The following is a 27,981-nucleotide window of genomic DNA, read 5'->3' on the forward strand; positions in this document are numbered from 1 at the left end:
AATTTAACATGTTACAAGACAAACTAATTCTTTGCAGCATGGGACAAACTAGCTTGTGTCACTGTAAAAGAAACTAAGTTGATATTTACAATAAACTCAAAAAATTACAAGAGGATCAGATTTTTTCAGGATATGTGATCCCATCAAAACGGTTTCTGACCAATTAATTCTACTGAAAAGTATGCAACATTTCTTAGACATTTAGAAGCACGTAATCTAAGTAAAATCCTGCAAGTAGTGCCCAATCCACTTTAATATATTACTGAGAATGGTCTCTAATTCACAATACTAGGAACAAGCTGAAAACTAGCACTCACTAATAGAGTTAAAACTGTGGAGGATGACATAGCGGAGGAAAACCTGAAATGCAGCAAACATACATCTTTTTAAGAGTGTACTTTGTTCAACTGGTTAGGATGATTCCTCCCCCCGTGATGAATTTGCCTTAGGTTTTAATTTCATGCTGCAGAGCTCTCCAAGAACTCTGAACTCACTCTAATTATCCATCCATCCATCCATCCTCTTCCGCTTATCCGAGATCGGGTCGCGGGGTCAGCAGCTTAAGCAGAGAGGCCCAGACTTCCCTCTCCCAGGCCACTTCTTCCGGGAGAACCCCAAGGCGTTCCCAGGCCAGCCGGGAGACATAGTCCCTCCAGCGTGTCCTGGGTCTTCCCTGGGGCCTCCTCCCGGTTGGACGTGCCCGGAACAGATGCCTGAGCCACCTCATCTGACTCTTCTCGATGCGGAGGAGCAGCGGCTCTACTCTGAGCCCCTCCCGGATGACTGAGCTTCTCGCCCTCTTTAAGGAAAAGCCCAGACACAATGCGGAGGAAACTCATTTCAGCCGCTTGTATTAGCGATCTTGTTCTTTCGGTCACTACCCATAGCTCATGACCATAGATGAGGGTAGGAGCGTAGATCGACTGGTAAATTCAGAGCTTTGCCTTACAGCTCAGCTCGTTTTTCACCACGACAGACCGATGCAGAGCCCGCATCACTGCGGATGCCGCACCGATCCGCCTGTCGATCTCATGTTCCATTCTTCCCTCACTCGTGAACAAGACCCCGAGATACTTGAACTCCTCCACTTGGGGCAGGATCTCTCCCCCAACACTGAGAGGGGCACTCCACCCTTTTCCGGCTGTGGACCATGCTCTCGGATTTGGAGGTGCTGATTCTCATCCCAGCCGCTTCACACTCAGCTGCGAACCGATCCAGAGAGAGCTGAAGCTCACTGGCCTGATGAAGCAAACAGGACATCATCATCTGCAAAAAGCAGTGACCCAATCCTGAGTCCACCAAACCGGAATCCTTCAACACCCTGGCTGCGCCTAGAAATTCTATCCATAAAAGTTATGAACAGAATCGGTGACAAAGGGCAGCCCTGGCGGAGTCCAACTCTCACTGGAAACGGGCTCGACTTACTGCCGGCAATGCGGACCAGGCTCTGACACCGGTTGTACAGAGACCGAACAGCTCTTATCAGGGGGTCTGGTACCCCATACTCCCAGAGCACCCCCCACAGGATTCCCCGAGGGACACGGTCGAACGCCTTTACCAAGTCCACAAAACACATGTAGACCGGTCGGGCAAACTCCCATGCACCCTCTAGGACTCTGCTAAGGGTGAAGAGCTGGTCCACTGTTCTGCGACCAGAACGAAAACCACACTGTTCCTCCTGAATCCGAGGTTCGACTATCCGACGGACCCTCCTCTCCAGAACCCCCGAAGAGAGACTTTTCCAGGGAGGCTGAGGAGTGTGATCCCTCTATAGATGGAACACACCCCCTCCAGGCCCCCTTTTTAAAGAGGGGGACCACCACCCCGGTCTGCCAATCCAGAGGCACTGTCCCCGATGTCCATGCGATGTTGAAGAGACGTGTAAACCAAGACAGTCCTACAACATCCAGAGCCTTAAGGAACTCCGGGCGTATCTCATCCACCCCCGGGGCCCTGCCACCAAGGAGTTTTTTGACCACCTTGGTGACTTCAGTCCCAGAGATGGGAGAGCCCACCTCAGAGTCCCCAGGCTCTGCTTCCTCATTGGAAGGCATGTTAGTGGGATTGAGGAGGTCTTCGAAGTACTCCTCCCACCGACCCACAACGTCCCGAGTCGAGGTCAGCAGTGCACCATCCCCAACATATACGGTGTTGATACTGCACTGCTTCCCCCTCCCGAGACGCCAGACGGTGGACCAGAATCTCCTCGAAGCCGTCCGAAAGTCGTTCTCCATGGCCTCTCCAAACTCCTCCCACGCCCGAGTTTTTGCCTCAGCAACAACCGAAGCTGCGTTCCGCTTGGCCTGCCGGTACCTATCAGCTGCCTCCAGAGACCCACAGGACAAAAAGTCCTATAGGACTCCTCCTTCAGCTTGACGGCATCCCTCACGGTGTCCACCAACGGGTTCGGGGATTGCCGCCACGACAGGCACGGACCACCTTGCGGCCACAGCTCCGGTCAGCCGCCTCAACAATAGAGGCATGGAACATGGCCCATTCACTCTAATTAGCTATCAATTAATTATATAACATCTTTCACTGAAAGGAAGACACTTAATCGTAAAACGCTTAACACACCTTTCAGTTTCATTTTGCTTATAAAGAGGTAAAAGCAGCAACAACAGGTAATCAGACCATTCAAAGTATCATAGAGGGATGACAATGAGATACTAATGTTGTGCATGCCCTATAGTTAAAGATATTCAACTTTCCACTTTCAGCAGGACAAAAAATAAATTACTATTCCAAAAAAAAACTTACCAACTTTTGATAAACTTTTATAGGACTTTACTGTAAAATTAGATTAATGTTAATGTAATGTTAGAGTAATGCCAGCTCAAAGTACAATATATAGCAGGTAACTGATGGACATTCCCAAGACAGATACGTTTATGTTTTAATCCGAAAACCTTTTTTTTTTTTTGTCCAAGTATAAGCACACTAAAAAACCTTGTTCTAACAATTAAATCACTTTGTATATGGGTGGAGTAATGTGGAACTAGCTTCTAATATTGATTCCTTGCCATTTAAAGCATACACGATCAGCGAGTGTGCTGCATTTGCTCTAGTGCTTTTTAATTAAACAGCCTTTCTGACCTATTTTACAGTTGAAAAACAAACAGCAGTCTGGTAACAATTAACTTGTGGTATCTATCTGCACTCTCTGACACTGTGTGTGTATGTTTTTGCTGACCTGGAATGCATAAAATTGCAAGTGAGCTCAATATGCAAGTTGAAAATTTTAATTTTATACAGCAATTTATTGTAGCTCTTATTCCTGAATATACTGCAATGCAATCACCAAGTTGATATGTTTCACCTATTTTCCAAAACTGATAACTGCATTATAGGGTCAGAGAGGACCACAATTACCCAAGAAGCATGAGGTAAAAAGGCTTTAAAAAAAATCATATTTAACCATTCCAAAAAATAAAAAATGACAAGGATGTTACCATTGTAATATGTTACAATTCTATTATAAAATCCATAATGTAAAATATCACTGTTAAGAACTCAATATAAAAGAAAAAAGGTATCCTAACTCTGTAAGTAAATGATTATTACCTATGGATTTCAGGACTCTTCTGTTTGACTTCATGACCTTCACCACCTTTCTGATACACAGTGAACCTTTCATGCAGGGTCATTCCTGTGGACTTGAAGTAATGTTCTGTTGATGGAGGAGAAAAAAAAATACTGCCTAGTTAATTTCAAATGTAAATATCTACGCACCATACAAAAATCTCGATAGCTGTGTTATTATGAGGATATGTATACACTGAATCCTAACATGATGTAAAATGATACAACACTGAATACAAAAAAAAAAAAAAATCTTACACACAACATAGATCTCTGAAAGTACAAGCAAAGTGTTTAAACTTAAATCAAAGATATTTTTGGCATTTCATAACTGAAGCATTTCATAAACAAAAAATGAAATATCTAACACCAATCAATAAAACCCATGGAGGTATACCAGACTGTCTTTGTTATAGTCATTATTCAGAGAAGGGTAGCACCACCAATTCTGATTATTATAACTGTATATTAATGAGAAACATTACTAAATTGACCTGGGACACCTTCCCTGAAACACAGATTTGTAGTATGCACATTTCACAAAAAAAAATACACTGTTTAAATGCCCAAACTAAAATGATTAACACTTTCAGAGGTTTTAAGGGCAGTATGAAGTATAATTATCACAAATAAGTAAAAACTGCATTAATTCATGAGGAAAAATTATGAAAAAAAAAATTCTCACCTCACTAGCACTAAACCTGCATCAACAAACAGTAATGGTGGCATTTAAAGATGGCCGTTAATGTTCCTTATTTGGTATTTAATGGCATAATAATCTAATGTAATGTACCATTCTCTTCAGATCAATTATTTAAGGGGACAAATGCTAGAAGAGGTGAAACTCTTGTGTTATCTACCACTGCTGTCTATACCCAGACTAGGAATGGATGCAGAAAAGACTATTTTTCATAAATCTGTTCATTGACAGTTTCTAGGTCTTTAAAATACTTAAAAATCAGCTTTTCCTATGGAAGAAAGGCAGGCAAAAAGGACACAGTCCATTAAATCATTAGATTTTTGAGCTCCACATATCCAGACTACATTCTAACAAATAAATTAGCAATAAAAGAAAACAAGGTACACAAACAGTTTTTAAAATGTAATTCTGAATTTAAAAATCAAAGCAGGCACAACCAAATTAGATATTTATCTTTTATATCTCTTATATTTATTCATTTCCATCTTTGGTTAAGACTGATGACAGGGTCAAACATCCTCTACTTTCATTGATTAACAATGTGTCATCGTTGATATCAAATCCTGCTTCTTCCTTGAGGCTGAAGATTACTGAACTTGCAATGAGATACTGACAGTAACGGAATCAAGACTATAAGTTAAAGGCAAATTCTTTCTGTAATTGCATATTTTTTGGCATGCCTGACTTTCACCTTTTTCCAACTGGTTAATGCCAGGCTGTACTTGCCGGTTAACACCCAGGAATATACTCATGATGCATGCAACCTTAACTTGCCCCATATGTGCCTAGACCTATCTGACAGGGTAAATGTGAAACATTCTAGAATATCGGCAACAATCCATTTCCACATTCTGCCAATATTAACAATCCGAAACATGGTCACATTCTAAACAAATCTTTCCTTTGCTAATGTTTAGAAATGAACTGTGTGCATCATGTCATTCCAAATGGAACAATGTTTCTGGCAACACCTTTTAGTCACTAGAAAACAGTCAAACGTACACCTATTAAATCTTTTTTAATATATTATCCACTCAAATCAGACTAAATGCTAGAAACACGTTGTGTTAACTGAAACAAACTGAATTTTTAACTCCTTACTTTTTGTGTATTAGGGAATCAATGAGAACTTAGATAAACATGCACTTTTTGAATTTCACATTTTAAAGTGACAGCCACATGGTTTAGTTTTTAAATTTCTAAGCAGTTTTAAAGAGTGCTTCTTGCATGCCAATCCCAAAAGTCTTGACATTACTAAGCTATAGCCACTGTATTTTTAAAGCTAGAGAACAAAATAAGCTCTAACTTGTAAACTGTGTTTAAGATTTTTCTCATAATATTTTTGGAAAAAATCTGTAATTTAAACTAATCACCGTCACAATGTTGTATATGGCTTATTAAAAATAAATACCCATTTGGAAACATGAGACTTAAAACACTTCTACATAGTAAAGTAAATGAGAAAAAGTGTTATTTATTCCCTTTGACTTTGAAAGCACATCACACATCTTTCAATGTTTTTGACAAAGTAGCTGGATAGCATAACAAGTCTTTATTACCTACACTTGTATTACTTCTTAACTTTACCACCTATTTACTAGTGTACACTGATCTTTGACCGACAACAAATGTCTACACAATTGGTGCATTTATATGTGCTTTAATAAACAAAGAAATGGGTTATAGATCTCTGAGAAAGACAGTAACCAGATGTAGATTCCTATGCATGCAATTTGATTATGTGGCCATGTAAACCATTAACCAGGTTACAGTTAAGGATTTTGTAGTCTGCACATGTCCACTGCATTCTGCTTGCCTCCTCATATGTTAGCTTCACACACACTTTTCAACAGCCACAGCTAGAAATGTCGACAAGATAAATTAATCCTGGTTGAAATGTCTTAGTATTTCAGAAATTGCTAAATTTGTGCTGTTGAGCTTAACACTGTACATTTAGCTCAGCACAATGTCGAGAACAGTAGTGTAATGGGTAAAAAGTATTTAATTGAAGTAAAAATATGCATTATCCCAGCGGCTTTGGGTGTAAAGCAAGAAACACCATACTGGTGCACCTCTTCTTTGCAAAGTCAAGCAGAAGAGTGTGCTGTTTGCAATCCAGTAACAGAAAAATAAACTGTCAGTTCAGTTTTCATCTAGCGACGTGAAAAGGGGAGAAGTGTTATTTACTACAGAGCAAGAGAACTACACATTTTCATAAAACACAAGAAAATGATCACAGGCTGCATATTTATTTTTTGGATTCATAAGTGGCCAATAATGATTTTCAACTCTTTTTTGCACATTTTAATTACATCAGAGCACTTTGCCAAACGAGAACAGAAATTAAAGAACTGAGAAAATGTGTTTATACAAGTCACTGCATGTGACATGAAATATCCACCTTTTTAAAAAAACAAATCAAAAGCATTAATTTAAATTTTTCCACTGTTTGTAAAGACGTGATGTTATAATTAGACATTTTAAAAAGGAAGATCACAGTAAAGGTTTGATTTTTTTTTTTTTTTTTATATATAAAGTGAACAGTTATTCATTGTAATCTTTGCAAAAACAACAACACTAGCATGTGTATCATAGTTCACCAGTAGAGTAACCCCATTAAATATCATTAGTTACGCAGGTTATAATTTATTCATATTGTGAATGATGCTCCCATAAGCACATTCTCATTACTAAATGCTTCAAATTCAAAGGTCAATTACAAAAAAAATTGTGTATTAGCTGAATTACAAAGCCACTTTACACCTACAAGCAAACATTTTAATGAATAAATCTCCAATCTTGAAAAGTAGGTAATAACATACTGGAATAAAAGAAAAAATTTAAAATCCTTTTGTAAATTTTCGTACAGCCTAAGGATAAACAAATTTTAGAACTAATAGATGGAAGCTGGAGATCGTAAAAATTAACAAATTCTGTTTTTTTTTTTGTTTTTTTTTTCTTGATAACAAACATATCCAACTTACCGCCTCGTTTCCAGAACATGTCTCAAAACCAACCACTAACACTTGAATCAGTCACTACAAGTGTAGTGCCTCAATCAAACCCAACATGGACTGAAGAGGAATTTTGGGGCTAGTAAATGATTTTTATGCCAGTTTGCCAGGAGCACTGATGCTTCAACTCAGCCCGTTTTTGCATCTTTACTTTTCGAGTGTTATTATATTTTGTAACATGGAACTTGGCATTTCAATGCACATTCCAGGACTGCCATGACCTATTTATAATGAAAAAGAAAAAATCACTGGGCTTTTTCAGCTCCATTTACAATCTGAGCCTTTGAACATTACCAAAAGGTGAAGGGCTACTCAACTGAAAATTTTACCCTCCCACAGTAGAGATACTAAAGAAATTAGACAAAACACACTAATAAAAAAATGAAAACATGGCTGAAGCTTTTACATGACAATTTAAATTATATATCAAAAGCCAACATGACTGAATCACAACTATTTTTTAGAAATTTAAAAAACTGACAATCACCTAAAAAACATGCAGTTTACAAAATAACCATACAAAGGCAATAAATGAAGCAGAGTTGCCAACCCCATTGTAATTATTTTTTTTTTGTTGTTTGTAACAAAGGCTTCGGTCTTTCTTGTACTGCCAAATATATACAATTTACTCAATCTAGTTTCAGTATATAATTAGTACTCTAAAGCAGGAGTTCCTAAACCCAGCCTCTAATACTAAATCTAATGTTTGGAACCTCTTAATACCTGCTGAGAAAGGAACAACATCACAAAACATTAGATTACGGGTAAGTAAAACACATCACACACAAATATATAAAGCTTTTTGATCAAAGAGTCTAGGCAGTCTTCAGAGTTAGCAGAAAATCTGCCTACATAAAGTCAGTAGACAAATTAAGTTACTACATTGCCTATGAAATAATATGCAGAAGTAGATTTTCTTTCTACTTATAAAAACAGGACCATTTGCTACAAACCTGTATAAAAGGTACTAGAAGCAAGTCAATTTAACCAGAATGAATCCTGCTAAACTAACAAGACAGAAGCACGTATAACCACAGGAAGCTATGTAAAATTTACTGGGATGAATTCTCAGTGCTTCAAGCAGTACTAAGTTGGACTGAGATTTGGTTCTGTGCAGGAACAAGATTCAACTTTATACATACACATTTGTATATCTACTGTATACATTTTTATATTGATTGCACTCAGGAAATCTCATTACCACCTCCTATATGTCTTTTCCAATCTAAAAATATTTTCACCTCGTATTGCGATTTTTACTGGTCTTTTTTTGGTTGGTTGGAGAAGGGAAAAAATGCTGTCACCTAAAATTAAAAATATATCCAACACATTAAATTTGTTTTTCACAATAAAACGTGTTTAAAATAAGCATATAAATAAAACAGAACCTTTTCCATTCCAGTATTTAAGACATTGTACTACAAAAAGCTTCTAGAAAAACTGACATTTCTAAAACCTAAAGAGACACTGCCTTGTTATAGTTTATGAATACCTGCTTACACTTTTCACGGTTCCATCCGATTAACTTATTATGGAGAATTCTATATTCTTCCAAAACACTATACCGTTAAGCTGCAGAAGCTATTTAACATAAATCTCATTCTTCTATTTGATTCTGAAAGTTACATTTATCAAAATCTATTAAAACATCGCCTCATTCAAATCTGTCACTGAAAATGTGGCCCTACACGTTACCTTCAGCAGTTTTTCCCCCTCCTGCTTTTCATTGTTTAGAAAACAGTGAGCTTTGCTATTTATTGCCTCTCTCACACTAGCACTTCAACTTTGCTCATACCCTGCATTGGTTTCATCCTCTGTACTAAAACTGCTGGACATTTAGTTCTATATTAAACTTTTGAAGCTATTTATTATGTAGACTCTGCATGTGTAAAGTCAAATTAATGTCAGTCCTCAGAACAGATCATATGTGAAACAATTTACTCCAACATCATTCTAACCAGAGATGGTTAGCTTTTAAGAGTGAAAATTAAAGCCGACAATGATTTTATCACGATAGTTGTGTCATAATACATTTCTATACAAGGCAACACTATAGCAGATTGAGCGATTTTCACAGTACATTACATTAAACTTTCAAAAGGTTTTTACTTGAACCTTTCTTTCAGCAGCACAAACCATATTTACATTGCACACTCATGAATTCTAGCTACTCAGTATGTACATGAATGCAACAAAAATCAGTTGAGGTTTTTCCTATGAGAAAAAAGAAAATTGTAATATCCCAGCTAAGAGAGAGGCCTACAGTGGGGAGACTGCTCTAGTTTGTAATACACCAGGGTACTTGAATATCCGCAAACTGCATGACTGATGCTGTATCCTTTGTTCTACTGTAAATACCACAATCAACTCAAATTCTCAGCCACAAGGTAGACAGAATTTTTTTTTTTTATTTTTAGAACTGCTGCAATCTTGCTGATGTTAACGATTTGTCCCCAGGGAATGTATAAGTAATGCATTTTATAATTCAGTAATCAGTAAAATGCACAGTAAAAAAAAGTCACTATACTGTTTTTGTCATATTACAAAACTATTATTGAATCAACACGACTGTAGTGTTTTCACATTACACAAAATTAAAACCCGAGTTAAAGTGCTAGTATGATGGGGGCTTATATTGTAAAATAACAGCACAAGAAGGCTGAGAGCACTCACACCTATGAAGCCTCAAGTGCTTCTGAAGGTTTGCTTTTATTTTTGTCTAGTTTACTAAACGGACAGTTGGCAACCCGACTTACAATTATAGCAGATCTGTGCTACAATGCTTCGTAAAAGTAAGCAAATTTCAAAAGTGATCAAAAATACCTTTAACATGGTGAACCAAGGACACAATATGCTGAATAAAAGACTCTGCGGAATTCTTGTAGGATTGAGGTTTCTTAATGTGGTCAAAGATGGAACGAAATCCCTGCTCCTTCTTGGTGGAATGGACCAATGCGCTAGCAAGAGATCTGTCACTTGATATTGCGGTACCTGGGCTAGATTAGGAAAGAACCAAAATAGATGGATGGAAGAATGAAAGATAGAGAAGAAGAAAAAAAAAAGGTGGAAATTTGCAATATTTAGTTCACAAAGAGATAATATACTCATAGTACTCCAAAATATTATTCATTTTTAATACAGTAGTATAATTACCTTGGATCAATAAACGCTGCTGCTGAAATTTTCATTTTCACTTCAGGGCGGCAGGTCTCCCCAGGTACTATTTTTGCCCTTGATGGGCTCTCGTCTTGGAAGGTTCCCTTGTCCCGCATGTCCAAAGTTTTTTGCAACAGGGGACTGTGGTCATACAAGTCACTGACCTTGTCGGTCTTTAACTGTGGAGAGGCAGGTTCTTTTTTAGCAGCAATCCTCTCATCATAATTTTCCCTACCCTTTTCCATGTACTTTTCTTTGTTGGCACCTACTTTGTCTACCGTGTAACTTGGATCTTTAAACTTAAACACCCGGTCCTCACCAAATTTCTCATATTCCCTCTCTCCTTTTGGAGCTGTTTTAATTTTGTATTTTCCTCCTTCTTCTTGACTGCCTAAATTCCACCGGGTTTCCGTTGAATAGCTTTTTACCTGCTCTACCTGACTGCTCACTTTGAACTGATAAGGTTGTCTATAGGCTTGGGATTCATCTTCCTCTTCATCATCTTCAGCATCCGGAGAATCACCCAAGAAAGGAACTTTTTCCCCTTCTTTCTTGGTCACAGGATCTGGGCCACCTGATTGTGCCCACTCCCCCTCTCTCTCTGTCCTGCCTTTCTGCAAATCTTTGTCCCTACCACTAGCTCTCTCATGCAGGTATGCTCTGCTTCCTTCCTCGTCTGTGTATCTAGGGGGGGAAAAAAAAAAAGGTAAAATGGTAACAGCTGAAAATCTATATTGTGATGAGTGGGTAAGTATAAAAGGCAAACATGCTGTAAAATTTATAAATTTGCTAATATCAAACTGATTCCATTTACAAGTAACCATCACTGACACCAGCCAGGCTAAACAATATCAATTTCTACACCAAATGATGGAATCTACAAAATACTTTATCATATCAAACCTCTAGATACTGAAATCTTGAGGTACAATGCATGTTTACAACAGAGATATTCTTTTTTTTTTTTACCTTTTAATGTATTTTCCAAGTTTGGGAAGATCCTGCTCTTCACTGTTAGGGAAGGAACCTTTTCCAGTTTGAGCAACTGCGAACAGTGGTGCAGGGCTACCGCTGGGAGAGCTACGATATGGGGGACTCTCTTGCGAGGGGCTATACCGATCCAAAGACCCATCAGGGCTATGCTGAATGGAATGTAAATGTTGAGAAGGCAAAGAAGCAGGGCTAATTTTGGAAGCGATCTGGTGTGAAGCAGTGTCAGAGCGAGAAGAACTTTGACTAGGTAGTGTGGGAATTGGGGAGGGGCTATGGTGGGAGTGGGGGCTGTTATCATTGTATTCAGCTATTCCAATCCAGCTCTCTGTGACATTTGTAGTCCCCTTAGAATCCGACACTGACTTTGAAGAGGAGGCAGTCACTTGCTCGCTTTTATTATTATTTCCTTTTTCCTCTTCTGAATTTCGCCTATCCACTTCATCCTTGGCAACATTCCCCTCAAGCTTTTTAACAGGTTTATCCTGGGAGCTCCGTTTTTTACGGGGTACGGGTGACTGACTATAAAAAGAAGAGGAGCGAGAAGTGGAGGATCTCCGGGACACAGAAGAACGTTCAGAATGGCGAGATTTGCTCCTTGACCTCTGCGAAGTAGACCTGCGCTTTGGGGTTCTTGAGCGGGACCGCCCCCTTCTGGGGCTGCGAGAGTAGCGGCGGTTATGCCAATTGGGCCTGAAACCCCCACGATGGTAAAAACGACCACCACCTTGATAGTAGCCTCGCCCTCTGCCACGAAATCCATATGGACGTCTCATCCCTCTGTTCATGCGATAATCTCGGCGATAATCTCTGGGATAATTGCGTTCACGTTCTCGGCTTCGAGAACGAGAGTATGACCTAGATCGTGACCTAGAGCTAACAAACACACACACACAAAAGAAAAAAACAAACAAAAAAAAGTTACTGTGATATAATAAATAAAAACTGTTTTGCATTTACTAGGAGGCAGAAAAAGAAAACCAATGAACTTGCTGAAAGCTAAACTTCTAGATAGCAGGGTCTTGTCAATGATGATGCAGAAGGCTATTTGGATACACTTTTGCAATACTGTGATAAAATAGTGTAGAGAAAACAATATGCAGATTTCATTATACCAGTGTTACTTTTTGATTTTACAAAACATTGTTTTAAAAAAATACAAAAGGGTGTCTTGATAAAGAAACCGAAAATACTATTGTCAATATATCATTCAGAAACAGATGAGCAAGACTACCGTACCAGTAACACAAAAAAACATTTATGCAGTAGGGAAATAAATATATATATTTTTTTTTTTTTTCTTGGATCAAAAGTAAATTACATTTAAAGAAATATTAAAAGAAAGGTTGGCAACATACTCTGTAAGCTACCTTAATGAAATATGAATAATGAAAAAAAAATTCAAACTATTATAAAATAGTCATTTAAAACTTATGTTGGATATTTTGCAACAGGCAAGGGATTACTTGCAGGAAATGAGTGCATTAAAAATCAGAATTTGCAGGAATTACTAAATTTGGGTGGGATATTCACAATCCTGGGCTGAATTTTAAGTCCTGTGATTAATAAACACTGTTTAATGAAGAATGGTCTCTTGATTCTCTCTCACTAATTTAGAATTCCTGCAAAGGTAAGGTGCTTCCCATAAGTGACAGACATAGTATTTTTGCTTGTGCAATCACACACAGTAAGCTCTTAAACAGGACACGATATAACTTTTGTATAAACATCTATCAATGTATTTAAAATTAGATATTGTATCACATTCAATCCCACAATATGCAAATGAGCATTATTTGCTTATGAACAGTTTAAAAAACACCACACACCACAAAATTAGTTTAATAATTTTAACAGCCCTATTAACTGCATGATTTATAAGACTGAATCCACTAAGATATTATATATTGTCTCAAGATCTGTCTGCTTAAATTATTCATCCTCAAAGTAGCATTCATCACAAGCTAAGTGTGCATGTTCTGAAATACCAAATTGTAAATTTTGAAATAACAATTGCATACAGAGCTCTTTTACATACAGGGCAGTGGTTTCAGAGTACCACTTGCATTAAAAAAATAAAAAAATTAAGCCAAATTTTAAACCAACACATATAGACCCTTTACATTCAATGAATGATTATGAAGAACGTTTCCTAATTAGATCCACCTAACTTATTTCTAATTCCCTTACTTCAACTCACAAGCACTGCTAACAATGTGAAAATGATTAGCAGTCACAGACCTCATAAAATGATGCATTTTAGTGATGAACTTCTGCTTTAACTGAATACACTGGAATTAGCAACAAGAATAGCCTTTTAGTTTTTGTCTCGGGCGTTCAGCAGGATTTTGAAATTTAGATCATTACATTAACATTCCCTGAAAGCCATTTTTAACAATAATTCAGTTCAATAAAACAGTTTAAAACTACCAATTTAAAACACAAAACTCATTACATGTGACAACATAAGAATACAAACTGAGTATTCCAGAGAATCTCTGGAACCAGCAGTACTTTTAGATTTGAAATATTTGTATATACATGAAGATCCTTAAATATGGAAATGCAGCCAAACTAGCTATAATTATTTATACCACCGAGTCATTATTGAAATGATTTCCACACAGGTAAATGAAATGAAGACATGCAAGCCAGAGAATGCTTAAAACGAGAGAGGCAAGGATAGGGAGGGGACAGAACTGGTTCTGAATAAACAGGGAATTGATCTATACACAGTCTTGTCCACTGCTCTGGCCATAGTGAACACCTTTTCCAAGCTGCACTGGTTGCTGTAACTCTTGTTTGAAGAGCCGTTATACACAGCAAACTAAAACCAAAACTCTTTCGCCATCCACTCTCTCTTATGATATTCCCCTAGCCACACTAGTCTGTGTCCCTTCACCACATCACCCCTTCTCTCTCTCATCCCTCTCCAGGAGAGTCTGGTATCTCTGCTCTCATATACTTGGAAGTCTTGCATTGGTTCGAGCAGACTGTTTACATATGGCCCATCACTCTAGCTTGCGCTGTCACATTCTTTACCCCACCTTGATGCATAGTAGTTGTAAGAAAGTTTAATAAGGTCACGCCCTCGACCGGAAGTGGTTACCTGTTCACAACAGATTTTTTCTTTCCGCCATATTGGTTTATCTACAGCATGTTTGTTCATGGTTTCAGTTTTTTTTTTTTTACGTTAAATAAATATAAAATACTGGAATTCAACAGTCTCATATCGCCAGTCATCTGGCCGGGACTCCGGCGCTTGGCTTTCTGTTAGCTAAACCCTGCGAATTAGTGCATTTCCAGAGGTCCCCGACACCCCTCTTTTACAGTAGTTATAGCACTGTCGCTATGTTATATGTGATGCATTAAACCTCACAAAAATAGAATACAGTATATGGACTGTATTGTAGTTCTCTATTTTTTGGTCAGGTCAGGAATATCTCAGCAAAGCTTCACTCCATCAAAGCCCCCTGTTCACGAAGCCATTAGCCAACCCGTGAGGCACTACATCTACCTTTCATAAAGGGTGGAGGACATACATAAACAGAACAAATTTAAACCAACATAAAAAAGCAATCTGCTGTAGAGTTTGGTTTTACTCACTTAATCGGAGCAATTGACTGAACTCCTAATGCAAGGACGACAGCCTAAAAAGAATGAAGCTGCTTTTGTTAACATAAGCAACAACATTCTACTAATCCTCAGAAAGCAGAGGTGCTACTATCTATGCTCCTGCTAAAATGCACAGCTGTGCATTAGCGCAGCAATTTTAACTGTGCAACACATCTTTTTAAACTGTCATGCAGGTGTTATTGTGTCACTTCAAAGGAGACAAAACTCGTTGACTGTTTTATTGTTTAGAGTCACATAATGCTTCATGGGGGGTTTCAATCCCCTGAAACCAGTCCCGTCTACAATATTTCAAATCAAAATAAACTGCAGTCTTAGTATTTTGTCTCTTAATTTGGTAAAAAGCAGTGTGAAATTCACCTCTATCCTTCACCCATTTAATATTCACTGTAATTAGAGTAATTCAATATATCATAAAGAAAAGCGTTAGAAAATTGGAGTACTCTGAGAAAACCCCAGACAAACAGTGTAAAACTGCAAAGTTCACAAAAATGGTTCCTGAATTCCAAGCTAGTCTGTTACAGCTGTAAGAAAGTAGTGCAAACCAGTATGCCAACAATAATTAAAATAGGAGAGAAAACTTGTATCAGTGATCCAAATAAGGCAAAACAGACCAAGATAATTAAAGACTGAAGCTGAACTCAAATTTTATATATATATATATATATATATATATATATATATATATATATATATATATATATATATATATATATAAAAACAAATGTTTTCCAATTAGCAAAAATACATACACAGGGCATAATCAATACATGCTATAAATAATTTGTTTTACAGGCAATATAAAGTATGTGCTTGCTAACTCATGCACAAATTTCAATAAAGTATGCTGGAACTTAAAGATGTGGGTAAATGTTTTAATATGGCACAACTTTAAAAATAAACAGCACAAAAAAAAAAAGCTTATGTTAGTATTTCTTATATTTGGAAAATCAACAGGAAATCAAATACTCTTTAATAATCACAGACACAGAACAGAACTTGCAAATACTATAAAAGCACTGCTTGCCAATGAAGCAAACATAAGACAGAGTTTATCATGATAACAAAAGGTCAAAGATAGCCAACTGCAACATGGATAAAATGTACAATGAACCCAGGGTGATGTATTATTGCTGATACAGTAAGGAAACCATTATAATGGCAACAAAATGCACCAGGAAAAAGGACTTTATTTGTGCACAATCAAGTCATTTACCTGTATCTCTTTTTCCTTGAGCGTGACCTGGATCGAGACCTTGAACTTGAATGAGATCCACTCCTGGATCTTGATGAGTGTGAACGGGAATCTGATCGAACCATTTTCATTCAGACTACCACTGGCCTGTAAGCTTTGTAATCTCCAACCCTTAAATTCAAACAAATAAAAATTAATTTAATATAAAACTTCAAATTGTGTATTTTCATGTAAACTGGTTGCATACAAAAATGGCTTAACTACCGCATGGGAGAGAGAAGCAGAGGGAAAACAAAATGATTTTGCATTAGCTTACAAATTGTATATATATAGCAAATGTACAGAAAAATTGACAAAAACTTTTTAGTGCCCATGAACAATGTGGGGACAAATCCAACTTAGCAACAAATATTAACACCAGAAATGATTGACTCCTGCTTTTTATACTGCTTTCTTCTTCTTTCTACTATTTATATTAACCATATCCAGTACTATGGAAGTTAAACAGGGTATTCCAATTGTATTACTCTGGGACTTCTAAGCACTACCGAAAAAAAGTTGTTCAATATACCTGATGTCTGTCTAAAGCAAATGTGGCAACTACAGAGCAAGAATAGAGTGAAGTAGAGTTAATCTTCAAGTCTTGTGATGCATTTGTTCTCCTATATCTTTTTTTGCACTGTGGTGACCAGGGATTTCATACACTACTTCAGATGCAGTCTCTCTTGTGCATTACAGCATAATGTCCCTCAATTTGTATTCAATAGCTTTAATGATATAAAGTTAAGAATTAAATTATTAGCCAACTCACGTAACATATACCTCCTTCAGACACAGGGAACCTTGTACAGGTACATGGGATCATGTAAAAGGAAAAGCATTTTAACATTTTGAAGGATAAAAGGAAGATATCTGTTACCAGATTGGCTGTGAATCACCACTGGGTCAGCAAGAAAATGACAAAGTACACACAGAAATTGGTCCAGAATATGACTGCCAAATTAGCCAAAAAAAATAAGGTCAAAATATTCAAATCAAAACTAAGTAAATATTCAAATATACCTGAACTTAGGTAAATGACTGGACATTACATATATGTTATAGTTCTATTAGGATGCACACTTTCAGACTACTATAAACCTACCCGAAGGCTATTAGACAAGTAAATGTTGTTAAACGTTTACTGCATCTAAGTGCTTTTGATGTTATGTCTTTCACTGTCACGATGGCATCAATGGGAAAAAAGTACAACATTTTGGACACTAATTGCATTCATTATAAAATGAAACTACTCCGCTATTTACTATTTTAATTTCTCCATCTTAAAATGTTTTGTTGATTTTTTTCTTTTTTTATATTGTATGTACTATTATGGAGGCACACTAAAATTTCATTTTACATCTCTGCAATTACAATAAAGGCATTCTATTCTATTTGAAAGTATATATATTTTATTATGGAAACAAAAACACAAATCAACAGCAAAAAAATGTCCTGGTAGTATTCTGGCAACTATTGCTTGTACATAAGAGGCATCCAAATTCTACGCAACTGCACTGTGGTTTTTGTTTTCAATCTAGTACTAATGGCTGGATGTGAAAGTCCTTCTCAAAACAGTGAGCCATAAAGGCAGCCACAAAAAGGACCCGAAATCCATACAAGCCATAAGGGCTGGCACTGCACTCTGCTACATTATTATTATCAATTTAACTTTTATTTACATGAATCACAAAGTGCTTACAATGCAGGTTCATGGGACTTGCTTGTAACACTCAGATTAAATTCTGCTTTGCAAATGTACTGTGACGTGTCTTGCTGCAAAACAGGTACAGGTGGAACAGTTTAAGACAGGAGGAATACCAGAGTTAGGTAGGTCAAAGTTAGACTTGTTTTATTATTTTGTAGGTGTCTAATAGGCAGCAGCAAGGTACTGTTTATTTTGCATGCATCTGGAGTTAAAAAGCTAGTTGGCACCTGTGGACTCATTTAGCAAAGCAGTTCCTGCGTGGCGTACAGGGTAGTCACATTATCAAGTCAGGGTCTGAACAATTTGTCTCCTTTACAGATGTAGCAATATTTTAATAAAAGGTAGATTGAATATTTTTAATTACACCTCACTGTTTTAGGCATTATGTCAAGCCAGCAGCCAGGAAATACAGAGACTAAATGTGGGACTCTGCGTTGTTGCTGCCGAGAAGATTAAAACCATTTTAAAAGGAAAATTCACAGTTATGTCAATTTCCCATTTGCTTTAATGAGAAGGTCTTCACATTAAACAACTGGAAACTCAGGATTAAGAGTGAATGGCAGAGAATCAGATGCAAAAAAAAACAAAAAAAAACAAAAACATTTAGGGCAGAGGCGAAAAGTTTAGGAAAACTGCTCTCTGTTGAAGATAAGTTAAGCTTTAAGATTTATAAGTTAAGCTATAAGTTTTGTTTTTTTTTTATAAGCTATAAGTGTGGAGAAAATGTAAAACAAGGCAGGACATGTAGATGTGTGTTGTGCCGTAAAAATCAGGCAAAAACCTATAAAATATCGACACCACTTAGAAGTAGGAAAAGGAGGAGGAGGAGGAAGTACTAGTTTGTATTTTGAAATCAGCTTTTGTTTCATGGCCAGTAATGCCTAACATTTTTAACATTTAATAATGTACGTTAAACGATTTTTGGGAGGTGCTGCGAAATTCTATTATTTACTGTATTACTACTGGTTTCTTTTTTTCTCGTTTCTTTTTAAGTATATATTTTACATAAAATATACTGTTGTTCTATATTCTAAATGTGCAATATCTTAGTATAATAACTATTTTTTATGTTCTTGTGTGTACTTGTTGTAGTATTTTTTTTTCTCATAATAATGGTGCTGTTGCTTGTACCCATTTGGACTGACGATCAGAATTTCCTTGCATTTTTTTTTACAATGACAATAAAGGCTTTCTCTCCTATTTTATTCTACTCTTTCATGGCGTCTCTTATTCAATCACCTTTGGATTTTTTTTTTACTCGAGTATTAAGTTTAAATAAACACGGCAGTTTTCATTAACAAGACTGTTAGAATTTTAGATAAATAAGTGCTACGGGGTTGCATAAAACTGCATACAAGAGATCTGTGATAGCAACCATAGATTTAAGTTAATTTTAAATTGATTAAACTATTAAAACGTAAAAAGTCAGACCGATTAAATTCTGTGTATTTGTGCAACACACAGGGAACATTTATAATTATTACTAAAAATGATATTAATTAGCTATGTGAATAATTAAGTATGCATCTTGTATCCTTAGAATTACTTCGAACCCAAGTCACTTCGGCATCTGTGAGCAGACTGCACCTTTATCGGCTTTATGATATCTCGGCCGGCCCCAGCTTGCTAAACGGAATGTAAACGCAAAAAGTAGAAATTGCTAAATCTCAACTCTAGTGTGCTCATCGTGTCAAATACATCATAATGTGCAACTGGCTTCTCCCATTTAAAGACGCTGGACATGCAAACAACAGCGCATTTAAACCAAGCGCTCCGTGTGCAGCGAAAACAACATGAAGGCCATTTTAAGTACCTCCCAAATACGAAAAACCAAGAACTTGCGGAGCAAATAATCTACGTAAAAACAAATCACTGCACTTCATTTTATACTCACCACTTTATATATTTTTAACAGATATTGTATATTTAAGACAGCGTATATTCCCTGCAGTTAACAAGGAGCCCTCATTTCACGTTTTCCTCCACGGCAGCCATCTTCCGTCTCCAGGAATAGAAAATAGAGGTCAAAGGTTACAATGGCGGTTCCTCCTCAAGCGTGGAAGAAAAGAGGAGAAGAGCGCGCGCGCGCAGCGGAGGCGGTGCCTTTCACGCCTACGCGTTGCAAGGAATGCTGGGATGTGAGGAGGCCGTGAGACAAACGTGTCGATGGTAAACAAACAACAGGCGGCGTGTTTCAGGCATCGAAGCCGTTGAAATGGCACCGCACTAAAATTAAATTGGTGACAGAACGGCTTTATTTTGGGAGCGTTCATGATTGCGGAATTGTGCCTGAAAAGCCCGACGGAAGACTTAAAGGAATCTTTATAATAATAAACATTACCATTACAGTAATAGAGACCAAACAACACATAGATAAATTATCAGGGGTGTATATTGAGGATATAACAGAAAAACGTTGCAAACTTTTCAAATACTAACAGTTATTTCCAATGGGTAAGCTGCTAAATGTATGGCTTCATAGTGTAAACAGACTCAATTTCTCCGTCGTGTGTCGCCTTGGATAAAAGCGTCTGCTATGCAAATACAAGTCAATGTAAGATTACAATAACTTGAAGTTGAAATGGTCATAAACATACAATTTAATTTTATTTTTTAAAACATGAATATTCAATTTTGCAAATAAAATGAGATTAATTAGGTAATAATCTTTATCTTTACGTATTTTTAACTTAGATAAATAGATATGAAAGGCACGAGATAATAGATAGATAGATAGATACTTTATTAATCCCAAGGGGAAATTCACAATAGATATATCTAATAGATAGATATGAATGGCACGAGATGATAGATAGATATGAAAGGCATTATATGATAGATAGATGTGATAGGCATTATAAAACATATCAAAGGCACTATATGATTGATAGATCGATGTGAAAGGCACTATAAAATAGACAGATATGAAAGGTATTATATGTAATAGATAGATGTGAAGGGCACTATATAAGTGATATGAAAGGCACATACACTCACCTAAACGATTATTAGTAACACCTGTTCAATTTCTCATTAATGCAATTATCTAATCAACCAATCACATGGCAGTTGCTTCAATGCATTTAGGGGTGTGGTCCTGGTCAAGACAATCTCCTGAACTCCAAACTGAATGTCAGAATGGCAAAGAAAGGTGATTTAAGCAATTTTGAGCGTGGCATGGTTGTTGGTGCCAGACGGGACGGTCTGAGTATTTCACAATCTGCTCAGTTACTGGGATTTTCACGCACAACCATTTCTAGGGTTTACAAAGAATGGTGTGAAAAGGGAAAAACATCCAGTATGCAGCAGTCCTGTGGGCGAAAATGCCTTGTTGATGCTAGAGGTCAGAGGAGAATGGGCCGACTGATTCAAGCTGATAGAAGAGCAACTTTGACTGAAATAACCACTCGTTACAACCGAGGTATGCAGCAAAGCATTTGTGAAGCCACAACACACACAACCTTGAGGCGGATGGGCTACAACAGTAGAAGACCCCACCGGGTACCACTCCTCTCCACTACAAATAGGAAAAAGAGGCTACAATTTGCACGAGCTCACCAAAATTGGACAGTTGAAGACTGGAAAAATGTTGCCTGGTCTGATGAGTCTCGATTTCTGTTGAGACATTCAAAGGGTAGAGTCAGAAATTGGCGTAAACAGAATGAGAACATGGATCCATCATGCCTTGTTACCACTGTGCAGGCTGGTGGTGGTGGTGTAATGGTGTGGGGGATGTTTTCTTGGCACACTTTAGGCCCCTTAGTGCCAATTGGGCATCGTTTAAATGCCACGGGCTACCTGAGCATTGTTTCTGACCATGTCCATCCCTTCATGACCACCATGTACCCATCCTCTGATGGCTACTTCCAGCAGGATAATGCACCATGTCACAAAGCTCGAATCATTTCAAATTGGTTTCTTGAACATGACAATGAGTTCACTGTACTTAAATGGCCCCCACAGTCACCAGATCTCAACCCAATAGAGCATCTTTGGGATGTGGTGGAACGGGAGCTTCGTGCCCTCGATGTGCATCCCACAAATCTCCATCAACTGCAAGATGCTATCCTATCAATATGGGCCAACATTTCTAAAGAATGCTTTCAGCACCTTGTTGAATCAATGCCACGCAGAATTAAGACAGTTCTGAAGGCGAAAGGGGGTCAAACACCGTATTAGTATGGTGGTCCTAATAATCCTTTAGGTGAGTGTATGTAATAGATGTGAAAGGCACTAGATGATAGATAGATAGATATGAAAGACACCATAAAATAGATAGAACTTTATTTGTCCCCAGGGAAAATTTCGATTTTTACAGAAGCTCAAAAAATAAATAATATAATTATATTATGACTTTATAAATAATAATAGGATATCCTTAAAAAGAGAACAGAAGTATTCATAAACCCAGACAAATCTTTTCAAAGTACTTGAGTGTAGGAACAGGTCCAAAGTAGCAATTGGTGGGCAAGTATTACAAAAGGAGCAGTTCTAATCAATATCTTTTTAAAATTTGGTTATGTAATGTTTGCCAGGATAATATCTATGGTGCAATTTGAAAACAATGTCTCTAACTTTATTTGTAATTAGTGGTTTAAGTTGTATTGTCCATACTTTGTTCCAAGCAATATTTGGAATAAAAGATTGAGACGATGCATAGGGAATCTTTACAATATTACTTTGATTTTTTTTTTTAGCATGATGGGGGACTTGATAAAAACACAATTTTTCTTACTGAAATTTTACTTGGAATTATAAATGTAAATTATCAACACTGACAAGTGACATTGCATCATAAAAGCATGTTGTTTGCATTGCTAACAACAGGGAACTACTTTTTGGTAACTGAAAAATGATCAGTAAATATAAAATCTGTATAAGTTAAACAATTAAATAACCATGTAACTAACACTGTTACAGTGTGGCACTGAGGTGTCACCCACTACATTCAGGTCCCAATCCAGGTGATTCATCATGTGATGGATGTGGCAATACGCTATCAGCGCATACTCCCAACCTAACAAAATATTTCAATTGAACCAACTACTAAAAACTACCGATATTTCTGAAATAAAATATCATAGGTATTTTAAATGGAAGAATCATCGGGGAAAATGTTATGTTTGTAATTTACAGACCAAGTTAAAATCATCTGCTTGTGAAAATGTTCTAGTCTCAGGGTATCTTATTAATATTATAGTTACACATCAATAAGAAGGGTAGCCTACCAATTTTTGAAAATTAAAAATTGGAAAAAAAAAATTTCAGACAGATTTAGGGTTAGAAAGAAATTGTTGAAACCAGTTAATTTTAAAAGAAAAATTCAGAGAAGAGAAATTAAGAAAATTCAAACTGTCAGTACACTCCTAAAAATGAAGGTGCCAGAACAGTTTTTCAGAGCGATGCCATAGGGGAACCATTTTTGGTTCCCATCAGACCCGTCTACATGAAGGTTCCAGAAAGAACAGTCTATTTGTTTAGAACTCCATACAGTAAATAACCATAACTAGATGGTGATAGATTTGTGAAATTCCAATGGGTTTATGAGTTTAAAGGACTCTTGCTGCAGTAACTCCATGTTTTCTTAATCTGTTAGTGTTCTGCTTGGTAACCTACCAAACATTATAGATTTCAGGTTTTTTTTTCCCATAACTTTGCCCCCTGCTCACGTCGCTTGCCCACCACGCCTGCACTACGCACTAACCACTTCGCATCTCTGCCGCATGCGTTGTGAACGGGGTTTCTGAATGCACCCTAAAGAGACCCAGTCGCTCCTCCACACCCCTTCTTAAACGGTGATACAATTGGAAACACATACAGTTTTTTTGTTTACCTCCTCTTTGCTCGATCAGCTGCTGCTGTCATGCCGCGTGATCTGCATTTTGCACGGCGCACTTCTGTCATATCACCTATGTCCATATATTTGATCTCTATTTGCTTTTACCTTTTCATCAATATCGCATTGAATTTTGATTCCGTGTTTTAATTACATTATGATATAACTTCTCATGAGTGAATATCGTTTCTTTCTCTCTAACAGAAATGTGTCTGTCATAACCACGCAGGACTTTTCCAAATCTCTTTGCATAAGCTCTTGACTCACGGGGCTTCCGGCCCTGGGTGCGGTTACATCGCTTGGCACAAAGACTCATCTCACGGGACATGAAAGTGTCTCTGAGACAATCACGTCTCGTCTCCTTCCAAAATTTTTTTTTATAATAGAGAGCTATTAGGAGGTTTTTCAAAGCACAAAGAAACAACTTCATATTCAAAGAACCCTTCCAATAATGAAATGGTGTGGAACAGATCTATGAGGGACCACTCAACAAAGTTAAGAAACATAATGTGCCACTAAAGAAACAGCATTTTTAGGAGTGTGTCAGTGGAATTTGTAATTACTGTATCCTTAACGTGATGGGTTTTGGTTTTTCTATATGAATCCAAAAACAATTTAGTCAATTGTTCAGCACCACCTGAGCAATTCTCAGTTTAAGGGCTTTGCATCCTGCGAAAAGGCAATTTCCCCTCAGGGACTAACAAAGTATATCAAATCAAATCAATTGATTTGCAGACAAAGCTACCAACATCTGAGGAGAGGACCACTTAAGTCAATCTTCAGATTCCCTCTACCTTAGCCTTCCTTTTAGGGATCAGTCCCTTTGGAGCCATGAACTGAATCTTTTTTGTGCTTTGTCAATTAATTGGCTAAAACTTAGGATACATTTTGTGTCTGCATTTTTTTTATTTACTAGGGGGCTTTGCCCCCTGCTCACTTTGCTCACCCACCTAGGGAGCGTGTTGTGTGCCAGCGTTGTGAAGAGTGGGGCTGAAACCATGCTAAGGAGATGTGGTTGCTCCTCCGAAACCCCCTCTTAAACTGTGATACAATGGGAAACAAATTCATTTTTTTACCTCCTCTTTGCTCAGCTGCTGGCTAGCTGCTGCTTGTGCCATGCTGCATGATCTGCTTATTGCGCAGCGCTTTGAACATTTAAAAGCCTGTACAGCAGCTGTCCTTTTGTCTCACTGCCTTGTCTCCAGGACGTTAAAGTGTCTCTGAGAAAATCACGTCTCGTCTCCTTCCAAGCCTTCCAAGATTTTTTTTTATAATAGAGAGATAATTACCAAATAATAAATCTGATTTTAATTACATACAGTATGTGTTTGTCATTACATTGTTTAATTGTCATTAGCTCACATTTGTTATATTGAGGAAAAGCCAGAATCCTTAGGAAATATTTTAATAATGTCAATGGCTTTTGAAATTTATAATGTATCTTTTAAACACCATGTTATGTCATCTGCCAATTAAATAGCTATTTTTTATTTCAATTAGGATTCAGTAGCTAATAATCTACAAAATCTTAGTTTCCCCTTCCAAGGTTATTATAGTTTTGTCTTTTTATATTAGTTTTTATTTCTAGATTTTTTTACCTTACCTGGAAATTCAGTTTAGTTTTAGTTTTCCTTCATCATGTATTTTTAGTTCTAATTTAGTTTTTATTTCACAAAGAAATTTCTATTTTATTTTTATATCTATTAGCTTCGGTTTTAGTTTTAGTAATTATGATATGGTTAAAGAGCTACTATGGAGTTTAGTTTTTTTGTCACAAAAAAGACGAAACTGTACACTTAATGGGTTAGGATACATGTTTAAAAGCTTACTGCTACATCATTTACTATCTGATTTTGTTTTTGTCTGGTAAAAACAAGCATAATCAAAACCAGATACTGAATATGAAAAATTTTATGCAATTTTATAATTTATAAAAATATTTTCTTTGTCATTTGTGCTGAACAATGTGCGCTGATTGTTGGCACTTTTTTTTTCTTTTATTGCCCAGAATAGGCCCATTTGTAATGAAATTTAGGTGAATTTTAAGGTTTGAGGATTTTTTTTTTACTCTGTCTACAGCACACAACATATTCTGTTTCAAGACAATGTGCTTATAATGAATGCCTTCAATATTGTATTCAAAAATCTCCTATACTGTGCTTTTATTTTCTACCAGCCATATTGATTTCTGATTCCATCTCAGGCACATTGCTTTTTTAAAGCAAAAGTGATTGGTCAGCAACAATATGCTGATCTTGTATGATGACCTAGTCAGTCTCTCAATCAGTCCCGCTTTATTTTCACAAATAATTTCTCCTATGTGAAGTGGCAGGTGAAGTGCTGTCAACAAAATGCAGATACCTGCGAAATAAACTGAAATGTTACTCACTCATGATTTTTATGTCCATACAGTAAAGGTTTTGTTGACCAGCACATTCTGATTTCAGGTGTTTAAATTACATCTTGATATACAAGAAGTGCAAAGAAAGGTGGCACAGTAAATTGCTTTCTATTTCACACAATTTATGTGCCCACATTCAGCTCGCTCTGTCACCGCAAATGTGGTGTGAAAAGCCGTCGTTCACTGGATAAATATATTCAGGCAGCTCATGGTGGATTTCTTTCTGTGTTAGAGTTAAATATTACAAGGGTTAAAGATTAATTGCAAGAATATTTATTCAAAAATAAAAATAAAAGTATTTTTAGTAAATTATTATTTTATTTCAATAGTCTTTCCAGCTACTTTAATAGTTTAGTTTCAGCTTCGTTAATTATTTTATTTCAGTTTACGAAAATATTTTTTTAATAACAGCTTCAGTTTTGATTTTAGTTTTTGTTAACTATAATAACATTGTCTCCTTCTTATTAATGTGTAATTATAATATTAAGGCATTGTAGACCAGAAAATATTCATAAGAAGATGCTTTGAGTTTGGCCCATAGTTTCCAAACCCTTTTACATAATTGCATAATTTTATCTACTTTAGTAAAAGGACATGTGTCCGTATGTCTGTGTGGCCATCCAGTCGCTATGTCTCCTGTACCAAATAGCATGGAACAGAGACACAGCAAGAAGACGGACACACTGCGCTGTAAATGTTATCACTGCTGAGGTCTATATTAATCACTAAAATTTCGGCCTGTCTTAGAAGGGTATCACAGCTAGTTTAGAATAAATACTCATTTTTTTAGTGGCTGGTTCAACCAAAATATTTTATTTAAAACATTACATGATTAAGTTAAAAAAAATATTGACCCAAATTGCACATTTTGCAATACACAAAATGCTTTCCATTTGTTTGGGTCCTGTTCCTATATACTCAAGTAATTTGGAAAAATTTTTCCAAGTTTCTCAAAAAAAGTCAAAGATTAAATTATATTTTTATATTTCCATATTTTTATATTTTCAGATTACATATTTTCATGTTTTCATAAATCATATTTTGGGTCGGGGCTTAACATAATCAATCATATTTGGGGGCGGGACTTAAATTCATCAATCAAATTAACACCTATTTTGACAGTTGCTGTCTATGTGTACTACTAAACGTACAAAAACCAAAATGGAAAGACCGAGGCACACACCAAATGGACATTAAGGCCAATAACAGGCATTTTAATTCCACAAAAAATAATTTCCAGCATTCTTCTTGCAGATTCAAACTCGCAAACGACTGGTAAAAATAACAATCACTTCACTAGGCAGGTTACTCCACTCTGGCAGTGTTCCCCATCATCGTCCACCTTTTCCTGTCGCGTCCCTTTTCCCAGTTACCCCATTAAAATCTGCAAGACTGTGTTTTTAATGCCATGGGAGTCTCCACCTGCCTTCTCAAGCCTTCTCGGACTTGAAAGGTAATAACTAGAAAGTTCTCAGGGTTCCTAGGGCACCTGTGTCTCAGATTTAGACCCCTGGCCTCAATGACCCAGGGTGAAGTGTCACATGCGGGTTGCCTTTGATCTCAGCTGAGTGGAGTGAGGCGAACAAAGGGACAAAGCAGCTAGGAGCTAAAGACACACACACAGTGTGTGTGTGTATGTATACAAATTAGTTTTTTTAATTTTATTTGTTAACCTCCCTCCCAGCCTCCTCCTTCACCACTCCCCAGCTCTTCAAATGAATACATTA

At 36.9% G+C, this 27,981-nt stretch overlaps 1 protein-coding gene across 4 annotated transcripts in view; it reads right to left on the reverse strand.

The window, feature by feature from the left end:
* Positions 1-20,045, reverse strand: part of LOC120516806 (bcl-2-associated transcription factor 1-like) — a 41,263-nt gene extending 21,218 nt beyond the window's left edge. The window contains exons 1-6 of one of the 4 annotated variants that reach the window (XR_005630921.1): positions 19,912-20,045; positions 16,292-16,441; positions 11,422-12,318; positions 10,450-11,136; positions 10,120-10,292; positions 3,565-3,670 (exon numbers count right to left, since the gene is read on the reverse strand). Coding sequence is in view for 3 of the 4 variants with exons in the window: in XM_039738753.1 (XP_039594687.1) it covers positions 3,565-3,670; positions 10,120-10,292; positions 10,450-11,136; positions 11,422-12,318; positions 16,292-16,401 (1,973 nt within the window). In the remaining variant the exon portion in view is untranslated. The remainder of the gene's footprint in view (positions 1-3,564; positions 3,671-10,119; positions 10,293-10,449; positions 11,137-11,421; positions 12,319-16,291; positions 16,442-19,911) is intronic. The other 3 variants (XM_039738753.1, XM_039738755.1, XM_039738752.1) reach the window with 3 other exon arrangements.
* Between the last annotated feature and the right edge of the window lie 7,936 nt (positions 20,046-27,981).

Source organism: Polypterus senegalus, chromosome 16, assembly GCF_016835505.1.
Source record: "Polypterus senegalus isolate Bchr_013 chromosome 16, ASM1683550v1, whole genome shotgun sequence".
NCBI lineage: Eukaryota > Metazoa > Chordata > Cladistia > Polypteriformes > Polypteridae > Polypterus > Polypterus senegalus.